This window comes from Cydia fagiglandana, chromosome 21 (genome assembly GCF_963556715.1).
Source record: "Cydia fagiglandana chromosome 21, ilCydFagi1.1, whole genome shotgun sequence".
Lineage (NCBI taxonomy): Eukaryota > Metazoa > Arthropoda > Insecta > Lepidoptera > Tortricidae > Cydia > Cydia fagiglandana.
Window position 1 is genome coordinate 5,674,784 of NC_085952.1, and position 21,299 is coordinate 5,696,082.

At 39.3% G+C, this 21,299-nt stretch overlaps 2 protein-coding genes across 2 annotated transcripts in view; one reads left to right on the top strand and one right to left on the bottom strand.

Moving 5' to 3' along the window:
• Positions 1-21,299, bottom strand: part of LOC134675243 (transmembrane protein 216-like) — a 489,019-nt gene that overhangs the window by 15,940 nt on the left and 451,780 nt on the right. The window lies entirely within an intron of this gene.
• The window catches only part of LOC134675254 (phosphatidylinositide phosphatase SAC2), a 41,132-nt gene continuing 20,066 nt past the window's right edge, over positions 234-21,299 (top strand). The window contains exons 1-13 of the mRNA XM_063533473.1: positions 234-448; positions 616-989; positions 1,647-1,931; positions 4,396-4,580; positions 6,013-6,124; positions 13,586-13,658; positions 13,977-14,169; positions 14,855-15,020; positions 15,857-16,018; positions 16,903-16,973; positions 18,758-18,872; positions 20,080-20,204; positions 20,759-20,927. Of these exons, the coding sequence (XP_063389543.1) occupies positions 352-448; positions 616-989; positions 1,647-1,931; positions 4,396-4,580; positions 6,013-6,124; positions 13,586-13,658; positions 13,977-14,169; positions 14,855-15,020; positions 15,857-16,018; positions 16,903-16,973; positions 18,758-18,872; positions 20,080-20,204; positions 20,759-20,927 (2,127 nt within the window). The 5' untranslated portion in view covers positions 234-351. The remainder of the gene's footprint in view (positions 449-615; positions 990-1,646; positions 1,932-4,395; positions 4,581-6,012; positions 6,125-13,585; positions 13,659-13,976; positions 14,170-14,854; positions 15,021-15,856; positions 16,019-16,902; positions 16,974-18,757; positions 18,873-20,079; positions 20,205-20,758; positions 20,928-21,299) is intronic.

A 21,299-nucleotide genomic window follows, 5' to 3' on the forward strand; every position in this document is an offset into this window, starting at 1 on the left:
AAAACTTCGAAATAAAATACAACAAATTATTATTAATGCATTTTTCAAGTGTTTTCTCGTCTAGAATATCGAGGAGATGTAAATATCTTCTTCTTTATATTAATGAGTATTATGTATTATTTATTGTGCATCAATTTATTAATTAGTTTTTTATTACAAATAAGTATATAAGAAACGGAACGTATCTCGCGACTTCCGGTAGGAATCCGAACTACTTCATCAATGGCACCAACGTAACTATCAGCTGCCCCCTCCCCTTTTCTGAAACGTCAATCGCTTACAAATTGCAACAATAATAAACACAATGAATTTCAATAGAAACGAAGAAGACGTGAATTAAATTGAACAAAAATGGAATTGTTTAGATCAGAATCGTACTATATATTTGTTAGAAACGAGTCAAGTTTGTGGTGGAATCGGTTTACTGCGAAATTTTCAGTCAGATCAGGTACGTGTTCTAATTACTTTATTTTCCTTTTTTTGCTGTTTATGTAACTAAATTAAATATGAATAATGATATATTTGCATGAATTATTATTTTAGAAACTAGTATAATGAATGTTTACGATGTTTTGTGCCTTTGGTAGGTGTCTAAATTCAGGTTTTTCTTTTCAGCATGGGATCTGTCGGATATCGAAGATATAGAGTGCCTAGGCATAACAGAAGGCATTATCGGTTTGGTAGAGCATACCAACGTCTATGAACCCCGGCTAATAATTATCAAAGAGGCAGTACCTGTTGGCCAAATATATTTCCACCACACGATATACAAAATTAAGTCTATTGCTTTCCTTAATTCTGGGGCCGCAAACCACGACGTTCAGTTGTCCCCGTGTACGAAGCATGGTTCGTCTGGGGGATCGAAGAGTGCTAGTAAGAAAATGGGCGCCCGGCTGTTTGAAAACTCGGCTTTCCTAAATAAAACTGTGGGGGCGGTGAAGAGTGTTAGTAATACTATAAAGACGACAACGCAACAGGCGGCTACACAAGTAAGAAGTGATTTATTACCATGTTATGTTCTTCTTTTTCTTTTTTTTCTTTTTAATTTATTATTTAATAGGACCTTTATACATTTGTACATATCGGCCCTATAAAGCCACTTCTTATATCTTCAGAAATAAGTGGACATAAGTGGACATTTAAAATAAAAATAATTAGAATTTATTTGTTAAGCATAACTTCAGCCAATCTATATACCAAATTTGCCGTGTCCGATATTGGGTTACTAAGAATGTGTATGAAGGCACCGATGTCAATGTTATGTTCTATTTATTTAAAATATAGTCATCAGACTCATCAGAAACCAAAACAATATATTTTAATATCTTGGTTGTGAAAAACAATGATATTATAATAAATACCACCATATTAAAAATAAATTCTGGAAATCTGTATTCAACTCTTTTGAAGATGCCTCACTAGGTGAAGTAATGATTTCAATGAAGTACTCTTTGTGCACAAAAATACCTATTGTAAGATAAGCATTTTTAGTGAAAAAAAAAAGTTAAATTTTATGTAAAAAAAAAACATTTTGTCCTTAATTATAAAATATTATATACTTGTAAAACTCTCATATGCTCAAAAAATGGTATTTTTTACTGCCAATACTACAATGCATGCCAATTCTTTTATATTTTTTAATACAGGTCAAACACACAGTAAAGAAGCAATATGACCCCAAAGTCTCTGAACGTTTCGAAAAACGCCTAACTGACGAACTCTACAAGATATTTGACGACACAGACAGTTTCTATTACTCCCGGACCTTAGACTTAACAAACTCCCTTCAACGGCAGTATGAGATAGAGAAAGTATTGGAAACGGAGGAGGGTGTGACGAAAGCTGTGTCAGATATTACAAGATGGTGGAAACATGTGGATGATCGGTTCTTCTGGAATAAACATATGCTGAAAGATATCATTGCTTTAGAGGTAAGTGAAAGTAATTGTTTTAACAAAAATTCATTGTTCATCTAAGAAATGTAAAAAGTCTAAAATAATATCTTTAAATTTAAAAGCATATGATGGCTTTGTATATCATTGTTATTCTGGTTGTTAAAAGTTCATATTTGTCAATTCAGTTACCAAAAAAATGGGTGCCATAAACTAAAACTTAAAAAACTAATAATCTATGTCTAGAAGGCCCCTGGGGCATAGTGCCAAAGATACTGGCAGCATTTCCCCACTGAATCTCAACACTATGACTATGACACACTTAAATTCTAGTTCGGTCCCCCAAACATGTTTTTTGAAGTCAGAACTAAAAAAAAGTCTAACAGCTAGTATGTTATAAGTAAATTATCTTATCAATAGGTAGTATTGTAGCCAACTTATTATGAAATATTACACACCCCAACGAAAATAAACAACGATTTTCACCTAATCAGTGATAAGCTGTACAGTGTACAGGCTTTATTCATACAAATACCTTTTATTACACTTGAATGCGAGAAAACAATTGAAACAAAAGGACTCGAGTTTAAAATAGGGAATATTAGGCAAAACTCTACGCAGGGGGCGCCACTACCACAATCCATCACAATCTGGGGATCTACCAACAAGCAAATCGAAATTTCGTTATCTAACCTCTCTATAACTCTTGCATATTTGAGCGATAAAGAGGCATATAACTTTTTTTTTTCATTTATTAAAGTTCTAAACAATTAAATGAATCGCAAAGTTTCATGTTTCTTAACTGCTAAGCCAAAAGTGGCTTGTTTACAGTAGCTAAAGCAACTAAATTCCGATTTTCGCGTTTCCCGGTAGGTCATTGTTAACAAACCGCCTTGATGCATCAATGTCATATTTTATTGTCTGTGAAAACTTGTCAAAAAACAGTTTAAGGCAGTCTGTATATGTATAAGTTACTCTATGGTTTACTAGCTAGCTTAGTGCTGCACTCTGGCGGCAGAACATCTTGGCCTGCGAATGGGACACCGCTATATACCGTAAACCGGTTGATTGTGACACTCTCTAATCAAATAATATTGTAACATCTGTATACTGACATTGCATAATCTGACAATAAATGATTACTTACTACTTACTACTATATACATGCATGTCGCTGTCTCGCTAACACTGGAGTGGCGAGCGGATTAACTTCAGTGTGATAATCATCTTAGCGTCGGTTGCACCAAACTGTCCATATCGTTAAACAGTTCGCTAAATTTTTATGTATGGAAAGTTTCGTAGTAAAGCGCCGGGGCGCGCCAGCTGACGTTGATCAGTATGTCAAATGTGGTTGGTGCAACTGGCCCTTAGTAAGCAGAGTCAGAATTAGCGCACAAACCATTATAAGGTCAGCCGGGGCAATTGCAACTATGGGACAAATGCAACTTTTCTAAAAATAAAAGAAGTAAGTCTAGATCCAGAGAACTACGGGTAAACTCTCTTTTATAACTGGCAAAAGTGTGCCAATAATATAAGTGGCTCTAGCCATTAGTTTAGACTCACTTTGTATTTTTAGAGTAGTTGCATTTGCCCCATAGTTGCAATTTCCCAAGCTGACCTTACTATGATTTCTATTGGGAGACCAGTTATAAGTAGATAGTGACGTCATATGCTCATACATTGAAACGTTTTTAAACTTGCGTTTTGTCTAGGGGATAAGATTCGAATTCTATCAAAAAAATACCGAATCAAACTCGAACTCATATGCCCTGTGTATGTACGCATTTTAGACCTTCCATATTTGTGTTAAGATTGAAACTCGTATGAACATATTTACACTTGACCCGTGACCGGAAACTGGAGCGTGTCAAGGGCGGAGGGGAAATCCGTAGAGCGATCACGCTCCGTTTAAAATGGAACTAAACTGATGTTATACACACGTACAGAGTGATTTTGTTATGTCTCACCATACTCAGAGGGGTCATCATGATGGTAGCATGACGTAGGAGGAAACGGGGTCATTCGAAGCCTGATTTTTGGATGATTTTAGGGGGGGGGGGGGGGTCAAAAATCGTCAAAAATCGATGACGTAATTTATGGACAGCCCTAATCTCATGAAATACGCGTAATATTACTTGTTATGATTGATTTTATTTTTGTTTACCTAATAACTTATACCTGAAATAAAAAAAAAGTCATCTTTTAATTCATCCTAATAGAAAATATGTATATGTTTTTTTGTCTATATCTGTGGGGTCGCGACTTATGCGGAAATCGTCCCTAGGCAGCTATTAATTTAGTACAACACATTTTTTGCACATATTTCGTGGCGATATTACAATACAATACAAATACTCTTTATTGCACTCCTCAATAAAAGAAGACAATACAAAAGAAAACAGAAATACAAGCAGATAATATTAATGAGAAAACTAGTCCTTCGTTTACTTTTACGGTGCGCACTCACTGTATTCTAATCTTATAATTAAATTCCTTGTTTCAGAGCCCTCACTGCGACGAATGGGTCCTACCCATCATCCAAGGATTCGTCCACTTATCCCAAATAGCGGTGGAGCCAGCGGACGCGAACCCCCTCAACACGGAGTCTCTATCGAGCGGGGGGTCTTGTGATGAAACCTTTACGCTGGGCGTTATATCGCGGCGCTCGAGATACCAAGCTGGGACTAGGTAAGTCTGATTCTCTGTCTCATTTGTGTACAATAGAGATAAGAGAGGACTTCTCAAGATGGAGTCACCCGATCATCCAAAGATTCGTCCATTTATCCCAAGTAGCGCTAGAGCCAGCGGACGCGAACCCTCTCAACACGGAATCTGTATCGAGCTTGGGGTCTTGTGATATCGAGTGGCCTTTACGCTGGGCGTTATATCGCGACGCTCGAGATACCAAGCTGGGACTAGGTAAGCCTGTTGTGCTCTGTCTCATTTGTGTACAATAGAGATAAGAGAGGACTTCTCAAGATGGAGTCACCCGATCATCCAAGGATTCGTCCACTTATCCCAAATAGCAGCAGAGCCAGCGGACGCGAACCCCCTCGACCGCTGAATTTCTTCCTTACATATAGTTGCTAAATTCGTAGCTAGCCGCGAACAGCAAATCCCATAGACTAGGAATCCTCTAGACCGAGTTTAGAGCAATTATTTCATGCCGATGATGCAGTAAATGCGGGGGTGCGCGGGGTGAACGAAGTCCCGTGCCGTGATTGGTCCGTTCAAAGACACGGACGTCACACAAAGACACTTTCGACTCGAACATGGAGTAAAATTACCGTATGCGTGGCAGAGGGGGTAGCGCGACTATGAGGATCTCATGAGGATCAGTCTGGAGGATGTTTTGTCTGTGGTAAATCCTATGTGTATTGTTAAGTAAAACGGCGCGTGCTACTACCTGCATCGGTCACTTTAACCGGTTATTGCATTACAACTACTATGGAAATTGCAATAAGATTCAAAATGAACACATGGAAAAATATTTACCACTTCTTGTTTGGGCCCTCTACCACTGAATAAATAATAAATAAGTAACATACTGAATGTGCCGGCGAGTCGAGCGCTACAGAACCAGTCTAAAATGTGTCATCGAGAAGCGTAACAAAGGCGCATTATTGGAGAGCGCACCTACACTGGTTTTTTAATACAAGCTTTTATTTAGTTTCACCTGACCGTTGTCTGTAATCAAATCTTGCAAGTTTGATCCACTTCCCGGTTTCCGAGTGAGGTGAATGTTGCATATATTCGTAAGTCGGGTGACAATGCAATATTATGGTGTCATCAAGCTGATCTGATGATGGAGACCAGAGGTGGCCATAGGAACTCTGTGATAAAACAACGAAACGTAATTGTGTATGGGGTTTTTAGAATTGTCTCGATGAGTATTATTTGCTTGTGGAAAAAAAAATACAGTCTGCGATAAAAGGTTGTACCAAAAATGAAATTTTTGCCAAAATCTTATTTGAGCGTTGGATTACACCCGCACTCAGGTGCCAATTACGACCCTTCTTTGAAGGTAATGTGCGGTTTTACTTAACAATAGACAAAGGATGAGCTGGGGCCAGTTACAAATCTAGCAACTATAACCGATAGGAATAATGTTGTATTGCAGGTACAATCGACGCGGAATTGAGCCCGAAGGCCATGTCGCCAACTACGTGGAGACTGAGCAGATTGTCTCCATAATGTGTTCCGACAGCATCCATAGAGCATCTTTTGTGCAGGTGCGTTCATTATACTCCTTCAGATTTTTCCTTTGTAATGGCTTTGGAAAAAACGAGGGGAGGCCTTTGCCCTGCAGTGGGACACCAAGTAGGCTAGAAAAATAAATGGCTTTATTCAACTTTGCCGAATTCCAGTAGCACTGAACGAAAGTTATTAGGCTTCGAGCAACACCGGCTTCCGACACGTCGGAAGGGAGGGGCCCAAGCGATATCTCACCGTACAAATCTTTCTGCCATTTTTCGCGGGGGGAAAGGTGCACACAGTCGCACTTCTCACACACTTACATACAAAATCCAATCTGTAATGACGACACAAATACATAGAAAATGACACACGTCAAAGACAAATCTTGCAAACCTCGATCTCTTTTTGTGTACGGACAAGTGACTAGTGTCACAACACGCACACTAACACATTTTCGTTGAAGTATGTCATTGTTGTATTCTGAGAGATGAGAAGTCGGATTTGTCGCTCGACCGATCCGCAATTTGTACTGAGCGAGCAAAATCGATAAATCCAACAATTACTTGAGACTAAAATATAATAATTGTATTTAAATGTAATTAAACGTATGATATGTAAAAAAAAATATTACATGTGAAATGTAACACTTTCTTTTTGTAAATTTGATGTCCCCGACCTCTTTTTATAACAGAAAACCGAGCAAACAGGAATTTTTGTGCAGCAGTGTTCACGCGCGCGTCTGGACTCAGTCTAGTGAAAAATCCAAGTGCAACTAGTTTTATTACCCGCGCTAGATTAGATTGACGGCATTGACGCGCCAATCTTGTACCTCGGCAGAGGGGAAATGGTGCGAATGCCGCCTCCCTTCCGTGTTGCTCGAAGTTATTAGGTTACCATTTAACCAAAAAAAATAGATAGTATAGAGAGGTCCTGTCATAGTAAATTTTGTAGTCACAGTAAATTTACTGCCATCTATCGACACACGACTAAAACTCAAAACGAAAACGTATAAAATTATCAAAAAATGTATGTAATTATGTATATGGATAAATTATTTTATTATTTTTATATCGTTTTGATCCATGTTCATTCACTGATATCCATGGTGTTAAAATTGTTAAATATGAAACGGTGTCGTCACGCCATCTAGCCGAAAATAGGCTAAAGGTGTGTGCGGCTCTATCCGACTTTATTCATCTTATACGAAGTTACATTATGTCTTTGATCTAACTAACCACATCAGAAAACTGTTGGAATGCTGGCGTCTGCTGTGAGCTGTGTGCTGTACAATCATAAAAGATTGATTGGTCAGTCCCCTCTGCCGTAATCTAATAAATCTTATTTCTGACTTTGACTCGTATCACTAAGGTTGCCTCCAGAATCTCGCGAACTTAATTGACAGGTCAATGTGCACAAATGATACCACAGTTTGGCCAGTGCTGTTCATATCGATATTTTCAAAAAAGTTTGAATTAGAGAATATCGCGAGAATTCACCGCTAGGGGCGCTACTGTTGCGCTGTCAGTTAAAATGTATCTTTAAGTAATTTAAGTTATTTTACAAATGTTACTTGGTCTTTCGAAAATTGTGCAATTTTATATTAAGTAATAGAGACAAGGATATTGGATAAAAATATTGTAAATATTTTATGTAGAAATATGTCAGTCTCGCATCCGCACCTCCTGATTTGATCGGTAACGTCACATCACGACCTTACAATCGAATCAACCACTTTTCTCGTCACATTCATATAAATCGAAATCGGTTGTGACCCCTTTATAATGATGACTTGGGTAGTAACTGCAATAACTTACCTACTTATCGATATAATTTTATCGACATATACCCCTGACAATTTTTTCGTTGCTATTCCTGGTATCATTTTATTTGTCAAACTCATGTCAATTTAGTTCGCGAGTTTCTGGAGGCAACTGTAGTTGCTCTGCTACAAATATTGAGATGTTGTCAATTACTGTAATTATTATACATGATCATTACCTAAAGTCTATTTTTTTATTCGGTAAAATGACATTTCCTAGTATGAACATAAAATGTCATTTCATACTATGAAATGTCATTTTAGTCTACCGAATGAAAAAATAGACTTTAAGTGAAATTAGGCTAAATGAGGAAATATTAATTGCCCACTTCAAGCGTCTTTGCAAAAGTACAAATTTTGTTTAATGCATATGTTAATACTTAACCTGTTTTGAGTTTTATTTGGGATGAAACCGGCTCGGGACCGGGATAAGTAGCGTACTCGAAGAGAGGCCTATGCTCAGCAGCAGTGTTGGCCGTAATGGTTAATTCTAATTAACAATTAATCAATTGCATTAACCATTAATTCCGCAATTAATCAATTGCATTACGCATCAATTTAATTAAAGTTAGTTAGAATTGAATCTTGAGACGTTTAATTACATTGATTGTCAATCTAATTGCCTATTTAATGGCATTAAAGTTTCAAAAAATTAATTAGAATTACTCTCAATTGCATTAACGTTTAATGGAATTAAATATTTTTTTCATAAACTAATAATTAATGTTAATTTTGCTTGAAACTATTAAATGGGAATACACTCATTATTGGTGTATTTTTATTTGTCCCTGTCATATGTGAGTTGGAGACAAATGGGAAACGGGGACAAATGGGATTTATTCATTTATATGAAGCGCTTATTCCGTCTGCTCCAGGCGGGAACAAATGGGAAAATATCGGATAATGATGTGTTCCCATTTGTCCCCACACCAATAAAGTGGGGAAAAATGGGAATAATTTATATGCAAACTGCACATATATTTCCTATATGTTCCCCGTGGGGACAAATGGGAATACACCCATTATTGTTAGTTAAAATGGGTGCTCATAAAATAAATAAAATAAACAAAATAAACAAAGTAAACAAAGTAAACAAAGTAAACAAAGTAAACAAAGTAAACAAAGTAAACAAAGTAAACAAAGTAAACAAAATAAACAAAATAAATAAAATAAACAAAATAAATGGTGACGCGGGCCGTACTTTGTTAATATTTATGACTTTATGAGACATTGTCGTTTGTCACTATTACATACAAAATAGCCAAGGCGGCACTCGGGCCGCAAGTGATAGGTTCACGAGCCGCATGCGGCCCGCGGGCCGCAGGTTGCCGACCGCTGCACTAGACCTTTGATCCCTTGGACGTCTTTATAAAATTACGATATTTATTCTTGTTAATTGTTAATTATCAATCACATGTTTAATTTTCATTAAAAATTGTTTTAGTTTTTAATGGTTTGTAAAGCAATAACCATTAATTCTTTTTAATTGTTAGTGGTTCGTAATAAATTAACATTAATGCAAATTGATGTTCAATGCAATTGATAATTAATTTTCCTTCAATGGTTAATGGCTAATGGCAATTAACCTTTTCAATGGTTAATTTTTAATGGTCAATTGCATTAACGTTCGGCCAACACTGCTCAGCAGTGGGCGATAAAAGGCTGGTATGATGATGATATGTTTCATTTTATGCAATTGAAAAACTTTTTTCCATTAATTCTCTCAAACGAAAGTGTTTTAAAGTAATTCTGTCATTTTCTACTGATGTCAGCAAAACGTACAGTAAGAGATAAAAGTGAACGACCGAGTGAAAGGAATACTGTCTAACCATACGGTTGCGTAATAGTACACTAAAATTAAACTCAAACCGATACGCTTTGGTGGTTACATTACTTTCCTTATTTTATATTTCGTCACTTCGTTTTCCAGATATAAATTTATATTAACCATGTACTTACTTACTTATTTACTACCAGTGGCGGCGCGTCCATAAAAGCCAATTCCCACCGGCTTGCCTGTTTTTGGACGTTTGAGCAGAGTTGTAAAGGAAATATTTATTTATTATTTATTTATTTAAACTTTATTGCACAAGCACAGGAAAAATGTACAAATGGCGGACTTAATGCCTAAAGGCATTCTCTACCAGTCAACCATTGGGTCAAACAGAGACAAATGTTGGTGCAGGAGATACATAATTTATAAAGAGAAATGTAACCGAGAAGTCGAATATTATATATAAACATAATAACATAAACCTACAAAATTATGATAAAATACTAATACTTATATGATGTACAAAGATAAACTAATAAATATAAATTATATATATATATATATATATTGTATAATATGAAGACGGAGAACATTATTTAAATTCTTCTGACAGAAGATGCTTGCGGAGTAGTCGTTTAAAGACAGGTTTGCTTGGGGCTTGTCGAATAGAGAGAGGGAGGGAGTTCCAGAGACGGATTGCCTCAACGGCGAAAGAGTTGGACATAAAACCAGTACGGTGAGAAGGAATCGAAAGTTTGAGAGAACGGGAGGAACGAAGTTCACATCCTGGACGGGGGGTGATGAAAGTGAATTTACATTTAAGATATCCAGGAGAGGCAGGCTCGAACAAGATGGAGAATAAAATACACAGGATTCTAAGGGACCTACGACGACGGATGGAGAGCCAATTAAGCTGACGGCGATAAAAAGAAACATGGTCGTATTTGCGCAGGCCGAAAATGAAACGTATGCCATTATTAATGAGACGGTCTAGCTTATTGAGGTACTCCTGAGAGATATTAGTCATGCACGCGTCCGCATAGTCAATAACTGGCAAAATAAGAGCCTGAACTAATAATTTCTTGGTACCTACTGGGAGAAAATTCTTAAATTTATAGAGATAACGCAATGTACCACAAACCTTCCGACTTATTTCAGAGACTTGGTCGTTCCAGGTAAGGCTAGAGTCTAATACAAGGCCGAGATCTTTCACTTGTTTTGTTACTGGAATGACGGTGCCATCAAACAAAATCGGCGCGAAAGAAACCGCACTAAGTTTTACTTGCTGATGATGGCTTCCTAGAATAATAGCCTGACATTTCGCCGGATTAACACTGATGCCAAAGGTGGTGGACCATTCAGCTATGTGGACTAGGTCATCGTTGATGAGGGAAATGGCAGAATCTATGTTTTCCACAGAAGCCTGGGCGTATAGTTGCAAATCATCTGCATACAAATGGTAAGAGCTGCGGATTTTGGAGGTGATTTGGTCAATAAAGATGGAGAATAAAAGAGGAGAAAGAATCCCACCTTGTGGTACCCCCGTGTTTAGGTCACACCAGGCAGATAAGCAACGACTGGCTTTAACTGCCTGCACGCGGTCAGAAAGGTAGGACGCGAACCACTCAGTCACTTTTGACGAGACCCTTAGATGTGTGAGAGTCGCAACAAGTAGGTCATGATCAACCACATTAAAAGCGTTGGAGAAATCAATTAGCACCAACACCGTTACTCTAGAATTCTCCATGCCGTTTCTTACATCTTCCACAACATTGAGAAGTGCAGTGGTGGTGCTGTGTCCCGATCGAAATCCCGATTGAAACGGAGAGAGCAGGTTGTTGCTGTGTATAAATTTGGAAAACTGTTTATGAGCTGCTGCCTCAAGGATTTTTGAGAGAAAAGGAAGAATGGAGATGGGCCGAAAATGGTTGAGAGAACTAGGGTTTGATATTTTAGGAAGTGGGATGACAAAGGCCTTACGCCAACATAAAGGAAAGACCCCAGTGAGTAACGAAGAGTTTACAATATGGGTGACTATGGGCAAGATACTGTCGAGGATAAGGGTGATCATGACTCTACTCACATTGTCGTGTCCAACAGCTTTCGACCTAACTGACATGACTATCTTTCGGATCTCGTCATTCGTAACTGGGGCAAAAGTAAAAGAGTCAACATTGGGTGTAGGTAGACACGAGATATAACATAGGGTTTTGAACTTTATTATAGAATTAAGTACGGGAGTTTGAGAGAAATGAGAATTTAAGTGATCAAGAGAGAAAGGAAGCGAGTCGACATCGGCCTTGGTTTTACCAATCCCGAGTGACCGAAGAAATTTCCACGTGTCCGCGGGCGAAGAAGTCGAGATGTTATCATGTATGTAACGTCGTTTCGCAGCTCTTACCACCTGGTTGCAGCGGTTTCTGGCAACTTTAAAAAGCCGCCAGTTTTCCTCGCACCGATCCTGCTTGTAAGCACGGAAAGCCTTGTCTCTCCTCGTCATCGCCAATCGAACGCCTTTAGTAATCCATGGAGCTGGTGGTCTCTTTAGCCGAACTGGTCGTACCGGAGCATGAGCATCAAACAGCTTCAGAAGGAGAGAGTTAAAGTGAGAGATTTTTTCATCAACTGTTGGTGCCTGCAGCGTGCCCGTCCAATCGGCCTTAGCGGCATCCTCAGTTAATTTGTTAACATCAATTCGTGCAAAGCCACGTAAGTGAACGACTATTGGTTCAAGTTTGGGGGGCTTGATTTTATATGAAACATAAATCAGGTCATGTCGCGAAAAGCCAGGTGCAGAAAATTGTCCGGATTTTAAAACGTGGTGAGGGGACGATGTGAGGATCAGGTCTAACCAGGAGTCTAAGGAGTCGTTATTGTGGTGCGTCGCGTCTAAAGGCAATAAGGAAAAGATCAGATGAAACAATAACGGATCTTAGCTTGCGCGATCTAGAACTGTCTCTCAGCAGGTCTGTATTGAAATCTCCCATAACTATATGATGGGCGCATTCAGTACCAATATCCGACAGAAGCACCTCGAGAGACGAAAAATAATCAATTGTCGGTGGGCAGTACACTGCACATAACATAATGCGCACGCCAAGAAGCTTCACCTCAACAGCTAAATGTTCCATGGAGCCAGAATAATTAGAGGGAGAAGAATCGACAAATTTATAGGGAATGTCAGCTCGAAGATACATAGCCACACCTCCGCCGCCTTTGCCTGTTCGATCGTTACGTAATAGAACGAAACCAGGGAGGCTGCAGGAAGTTGAAGGTATGCTAGGTTTTAGCCAACTTTCACTGATAAGAATAAGAAGAAAATATGTAAGCCATATTAGCCCCGGCTTGCCTATGGATATGTTTGACGCGCCGCCACTGCTTACTACTTACTTGGTTGGCGCGGTGACCCAAAATGAGTCTCTTGGCCTCCAACACAAAAGCACGCCACTTTGATCGGTCCAGAGCGGTATCCCGCCAGCTTTCGCCGACGCCGAGCTCACGGAGATCTGCCCCCACTCTATCTGCCCAACGGTATTTAGGACGACCAACATGCCGGTGCCCAGTTGGTCGACCCAAGTAGGCCCTTTTGGCTGCCCGATCTTCACCCATCCTTTCGAGATGGCCAAGCCAACCATGTATAGCCGGTAAATCAAGTTTGTCAATAGAAAAAGGCGCGAAATTCAAATTTTCTATGGGACCCTTCGCAACTACATCTTTTAAATTTGCCTCTTTTTTCTACTGACGGAAATGGATTGACAGACTATAGTGTCCCAGTGCAGGTAGCATCGCAGACATTTAAGAGTAATTATTTTGATTAAAACTGTCATAGCTACTTCCGGTTCCGCTTACGGGTTAAGTTATACCTATATATACCTATTATAGATATGTGACTTGGTTATACAGGTTCGAGGTTCGGTCCCTATTTTCTGGAGTCAGCCAGAGTACAAATTCAGACCCCCACCGCGTCTAGATAAGGGTATGTATTGAAATCATTTATAGTGCTCTAGTTTTGTGTTTCTGCAGTCGCCATCATATATATCGGAACGGCCGAGATGCTCAAAAACATCTGAACACGCACTCTAACGCCCTGACAATAGAGGCGTGTTCAGATATTTGTGAGCACCTTGGCCGCTCCAATATATCTGATAGCGACAGTGCATAGTTTACTGTAATATAGGAATATAACGTAGAAACCTCGTAAAATGGTGAATATTCTTTCAAAAGTGAAAGTGTTTTTATACAAAATCATTTCAAAACATGTAATTGATTGATATTTATTTAACATTCATTTCAGGCCCAGAAGAAACACAAGAAGCCTTTAAGAAGCACTTTGCCGAAGAACTGAAGCTATACAAGCAAGTCTGCATAGTTAACCTAGTCGAACAACAAGGCAGGGAACGGGTTATTTTTGAAGCATACGGAGAACACGTTTTAAAGTATAACAGTCCGGACCTTATATATGCCACTTTTGACTTCCACGAGTCTTGGTAAGTATCTGCCTAATTAATATACGCAATACATATATTTCGACCCGACAAGAAATTGTAGATGATTATTGAGGGTCCCACTTCCTAAGTAACTCTCACATTTTTGACGTCAAATTATTGCCATGTTTAGGCAATAATTTAGTAGGGAATTTTTTTAGTTCAATTTATTTAATTTCTAGTATTTTTTATACGTTCATAAGTAGACATAGAGAGTTTTCTAGGACGAACGAGGCAATGCTAGTGACTTCCTTCCGATATTTAGTTTATTCTTGTTCATTTATTTCCAAATGTGGCCTTTGTATATGAAACTTTTAAGGTTGGTATAGATCAACTAAATACCGGAAGGAAGTCACTTACGTGGTAAGGGCGTGCGACTTGCAATCCGAGGGTCGCGGGTTCAAACCCCGGCTCGTACCAATGAGTTTTTCGAAACTCGTGTACGAAATATCATTTGATATTTACCAGTCGCTTTTCGGTGAAGGAAATCATCGTGTGGAAACCGGACTAAGCCCAATAAAACCTAGCTTCCCCTTTGGGTTGGACTCTGGGTTGGGAAAACTAGTGCCTCCACCTGGGATTAGTTGACAAGCGGAACCCAGGCTCACGAGCCGTGGCATAATGCCGGGAGAACGCGAGGAAGACGATGATGAATTACCTCTGCAAATTTTTCATATTATCTTTTCAGCCGTGGTATGCACTATGAGAATGTCAGTATCCTCATAAACGCGCTAGTTGAAGTGATCAACGAGATGCGATTCTGTTGGCGCGACGACCGCGGCCTCATCTGCAGTCAAACTGGTGTATTTCGAGTCAACTGTATCGACTGCTTGGACCGCACCAACGTAGTGCAGGTATGTGGAGTTAGACCAGGAGAAGTCTGCAACGATTTTGATAGCGCACGCAGTGCTAGTGTATCAGAAGATCAGGAAATCGCCAGCAACATGCTGAGATGGAGCCATTTCGTGACACTTTATTTTTCACTATGTTTTTTCTATGTATGTCTATTTTCTGTGTGTTTACGAATAAAAAACTGGTCTATTCTGTTTATACGTCATAATTTCATAGAAGTTTGACGTTTAAAATAGCACTTGCACTGCGTGTGCTATCAAAATCGCTGCAAGCAGTTGTAGACAATAAATCGTTGCGTTTATGATTCCGCTTAGAAATTTCTCTCTACACACTGTTTCGCTTACTTACGCTCATTAGTCATTATTCATTTTAAAATTCTCTTGTCGCACTGATACAAATTTCGCTCAGTAGTACGAGTATATCAATTTTAAATTCCTCTTTTTGATTTTAATTCCTAAAACTCACTCTTCTATCTGTATAAATATTATAGGACAATTTTACTCAGATCGACCTAGCCCCACAGTAAGCTCAATAAGGCTTGTGTTGTGGGTACTAGACGACGATATATATAATATACACATATGTACAAATACTATTTACACTCTGACAGCTTTCTGTACAATCGGAAAATCCATCTGAATGCACGACTTCGCACTTGTATTCGTACAATAGCCTTAGGCCCACTGACATCATCCCACTAACCGGTTAAGCGGTTAAACCGGCCGCTAACCCAGTGTCAAATTGTACTGGTAACCGTGATAACTCCAGGTTTAACCGGTTAACCCCGGGTTAGTGGGATGGTGCAAGTGGCCTTTACTAAATTATGTTTCATCCACAGACAGCCATAGCCAAGTACGTGTTGGAGCTCCAACTATGCCGCCTCGGCCTGGGGGCGCCGGGCAGCGGCCTGCCCCCCGCTCTGCGAAACGCTTTCCTCACACAGTGGGCTGATAATGGAGACATACTGTCTAGGCAATATGCGGGAACTAAGGCGCTCAAGGTACAGTCAAAGAATTTAATTTCCGATCCATTTCGTACCTTGTCACAGTGACAATCAATTTGAAAGCCGCTAGAGACCTCATACGGTTGTCACTGTGACAAAGTACAAAATGGGTAGTAAATTAAATTCTTTGACTGTACAGTCATAGTCAAGTTATAGATCCAGTGAGTTTTTCAGTGAATTACAATGTTTACTACTTATACCTTAGCAGGGGTGCGAAACTCCTCCCTTCGGCCAATCTCGGCTCCGTTAGGCTCAGTATTGCTCCGAGCAATTATTAGTGTTGACACAACTTGACTTCCCTTTGCGTGCGAGACCAGAGATATGGCTGGAATTTTGACAACCCTAACTTGCCGAAAGGGATAGTGCCATATATTAGAAAGGGACAGCATGATTCGACCCTGAACCGCTGTCAAACTTTAGTTTTGTAGAAAGTTTCCTTTCTGGGCGGTAGTACTATCATTTATTCGATGTTTTGAGATACCTTTGCTTATGCGTCGAAAACCGTGCGGATTTTGGTGGTGTCTCAATATTCCTCTACAACGGCGTGGTGTAGAAGATGTACCATTTTAAAAGTAAACGGCGAAGATTCTCACTAATACCTGAACACATATTTATGGTCGTTTAACACATCTTCAATAATCTTAATTTGTAGTTGTTTTTTTAATTTGTAGCATTTACTGTGTTCGGAAATTTTTAGGTTTTTTTCCTACTCTGAGCCATTATGTGCCAAGTGTCTCAAAGCTACCAAAAAGTATAATATTATATTAAAAGTATAGTATTATATTAAAGCCATTAAAAAACCATAATCAAATAAGAATATATTTCCTGATGAATTACAGATTTTTTTAATTAAATGCCACCATTTTTTTTTTATTACACAGGGAGATTACACGCGAACGGGCGAAAGAAAATTTACGGGCTTGATGAAAGATGGAATGAATTCTGCCAGCAGGTAAATATTACGTAGCAAATATTCTTATGAATGTTCAAACTATTATGTACCCGGTTGGCATTGACATAATAGCATACACATTACACATTATTTTGCATAAAAAGAACGGCATGACGGGATTTTCTCCTGGCAGATTCGTGATCCGCCATTTTAGCGACGCGATGACGCAATGCGCCATAGACATCGCTCTAGGGCAGCCCATTAACTACGCGACCATAGACGAGCACGACAGCGTGTGGCGCGACTTTAAAACGGCCAGCCTTATGGTCGTTGAAATGGACACGGATCGACCGAAGTTAGAATTGGTCCCGAGTTATTTCGGGCAGCCATTGACGCAGGAGCTCTTGTCTGTGGAGATTGCGTATGGATTAGGGAGGTCAGTTTAGCTTGGTTTCTGAACTGCCGTTTTTCGATGAACATTTCCAGTGTACAGTTTTCAAAAATATACTACAATGCACTATGCGCACAATTAAATTTCTCTGTTTGTTCTTCAAATTTGAACCCATTAGCGCTTACACCCACTTTTGGGAACCCGCCATTTTTCTAATGCTGTTAGGTAGAGTTACAGTACCAGTAGAAAAAACCGGGCAAGTGCGAGTCGGACTCGCGCACGAAGGGTTCCGTACTATAAAGCAAAAAAAAAACGGAAAAAAATGCAAAAAGAAAACGGTCACCCATCCAAGTACTGACCACGCCCGACGTTGCTTAACTTTGGTCAAAAATCACGTTTGCTGTATGGGAGCCCCACTTAAATCTTTATTTTATTCTGTTTTTAGTATTTGTTGTTATAGCGGCAACAGAAATACATCATCTGTGAAAATTTCAACTGTCTAGCTATCACGGTTCGTGAGATACAGCCTGGTGACAGACAGACGGACGGACGGACGGACAGCGAAGTCTTAGTAATAGGATCCCGTTTTACCCTTTAGGTACGGAACCCTAAAAAGAATCTAACACCGTAGCCCAGGTGTACTCGAGTGGGTACAATGTGCGCTAATGGGTTAATCTGTTAGTACTTTTTGGTGTTCAATTAGTTGAAATGACTGATCTGATACCTTAACTTAAGTAATTAACATTAAAATAATTGTAGCCCTGAAATTAAGCTGTCAATTTAAAATTGGTTATGGCTGGCTAGTGTTTGTTTTCGCTTATTAACAATTGTTTTTGACCTCCCTTCTCGCAATTGTGTTTCTATTTGTGAATACTTCTATTTTAAAACACCAGATTTAATAAAATAATCATTGAGCTCATGTTGAATCGATAAACTATAATTTTTTTAAATTGGCTTTTTATTATTAATTTGTTAAACAAACACAATTCTAATCAATTACCTTATAAATCGAAATAATTCCATTATCAATTGGATTGCAATAACATTCATATTGACATAATTATCCTCCTAAGGCCCAAGGTCCTACCTATAGTACTTATTCAGTTCGATGAAATTTAAATCATATTCGATTGGAACAGAGTTGCTTTTGCTTTGTTTCGTTCAGTGTTTGAACAACGCAAAATCAACTCTTTTTCCTACACTGTAGGTTTAAAATTCTTGTGGCAAATTTTGCATTTTTCATTTGTATGGCTGGGCCTTAGGAGGTTATGACTTAATAAACTAAAACTTAAATTGTATTATGTCATATAACTCATGTAACAGGCTGAATTGTAAACGGTTTTATTACCTAACGTAATAAGATAACTTCAGAGTTCTTTTTAGCACCCTTCCTTTAGCTCATGAATTTACAAATTTATCAAACAAACTCTTTAATATCAACTCTTTGTTTCAGATACTACCTATCAACATTTAAGGACGCGCTTCGACAGACAGCAATAGACGTGATGACGGGCGAGTCACGGCATATTCCTGAGCAACTAACTGGCATCGAGTGCGCCGCAGTCAAGGTGGCCGTGTTTCCCGCGTCTGCATGCCCTGCTTTAGACTATGTATATCCTATCCTTCCCCTTTATTCCATAAAAAAAACAAAGAGTAGTAGCAAAACTTAGTAGTCTAAGTATATAATCCTAGTAATCCTACGCTTCCCTTTGTTAAACTGTTTAAACGACAACGGCTTCACTTGAATTTTTAGTCGCTATTGGCGACATGTTTCGGGCCCTTCGGGGGTCCTTCCTCAGGCTCAAGTGCTCGCGGCGGCTGCACTTCGTGCACTGAGCGCGCCGCCCACCTAGTCGCTCGTTGCGCGTTCAATTCATGTGAGTGAAACCGTTGTCGTCTAAACAGTTTAAAATATGTCTCACGAAAGTTTAACTTCCCATTGTTACATGGCTACGTACACAAAAGTTCCAATACACTAAAAAGCAATGACATTAGGTCATACAAAGTAGCAAATTTTCCTTTGACAACTATTGAGTGTCCCTCGTTACAGTTTGGTGCCGTGACCAGGATTTTGTAATTCCTGAATTTGTCAAAAAAAAGATCCTGCGTGTTTCCTGCGAGTGCATGCCCCGCTTTAGTCTATGCACCTATACACTACCTATGTCTGCTGCCCTTTATTCTAGTACTACAGAGGGTAGTTGCAATTTGATGACCTGGATTTTGTTCCTTAATATGCCATAAAAACATGAAATAGATCTTTGTACTTCACTCAAAACAGACTTCATTGTTTTTGAATGCACGATTGGATATAGGAAGCTGTATTTCCTGCATGTATACGCCTATTGTCTTTGTATAATATATACTTCCTGCAATACTTTCCTTTATCCAATGTAGAAAGAGTAGTTTATTTCATGATCAGAAACTAACCAGATTTACCTTATCCTCTCTTGCTCATGCTTTGTAATTCCTTTTATATCTAAAGCTATTTATTATTATTCCTTATTAGCCTATCGTGTGTGTATCTGCTGGGCAAAAGACTCCTTCTTTCTTCCACTTATCTGTCTATGGCTATACTAGGCCAATCTTTCCGAAAGACGTCAAGGTGCCGTTATATCCTTGGAGAATTGCCTTCACGCCGCACTTATTTGATGTCCACAAGGTCGTTTTCTTGGCCCACACGTCGATTGGCATATGGCAGTGTCCGGCCCAGCCCTAGTGCTAGAAATTGAGAAAAAAAATATTATTTATACAAATTTAAATAACGTAAATTTTCAGGAACAAAGCGTGGACACGGCGGCAATGGCGCAACACGTCAAATCGCTTATCGACGACTGCAAAAAGCTTATTGTGGTCACGGAACCCGTGTTGGGCGCTTGGGGGCTCATCGACGCCGATCCCAAGTAAGACAGATTAGAGTCAGACCAAGAAAAGTCTGCACCTTGATAGAAGTTTGACGTTTAAAATAATACTAGCACTGCGTGGGCTATCGAAATAGCTGCTGATTTTTTTTTCTAACTCTAGGTCTACCGATCTGGCCTAGTCGACAGTGATCCTGCCTACGAAGCCGATGGTCCTGGGTTCGAATCCCGGTAATGGCATTTATTTGTGTGATGAGCACAGATATTTTTTGCGAAGCCATGAGTGTTTTCTAAGTATTTAGTACTTGCAACACAAACTTTCCCGAGCTTATTGTGGGTCTTTCAGTCAATTTGTGTAAAAATACCCCTCTAAGGCCCAAGGTCCTACCTATAGTACTTATTCAGTTCGATGAAATTTAAATCATATTCAATTCGAATAGAGTCGCATTTGTTTTGATTCGTTCAATTTTCAAACGAAACCAAAATCAACTCTATTCCCCGCACTATAGGTTAAAATTTCAGTGACAATTTCTGGATTTTTCATTTCTACGGCTGGGCCTTAAGGAGGATATTATATTTATTTATTACTATTGCAGTACCGGTGACCCTTCGGAAACGGAAATGGACAGCGTACTCCTCCTGACCAGCGACGCATACCACGTGGCAGATTACGACGAGACCTCAGACCGAGTACTCTCCGTACAGAAAGTGCCTCTCCGAGATATAACTTCAGTCGAGCTCGGCACTGTGGATACTAATGCCACGGTAATATACACCTTAACGCTTAGATGTAAAGTCCTTCTTTCATAAGGCTACTTACCACGTGGCAGATTACGACGAGACCTCAGACCGAGTGCTCTCCGTACAGAAAGTGCCGCTCCGGGATATAACTTCAGTCGAGCTCGGCACTGTGGATACTAATGCCACGGTAATATAAACCTTATTATACTTACATTAGGTTCACACTTCCATAAGCCGTTGCTGAAAGTACCGCTCTGAGACATAACTTCAGTCGAGTTCGGCACTGTGGACACTAATGCCACGGTAATATACACCTTCACACTTAGATATAAGGTCCATAAGGCTTACCACGTGGCAGATTACGACGAGACCTCAGACCGAGTACTCTCCGTACAG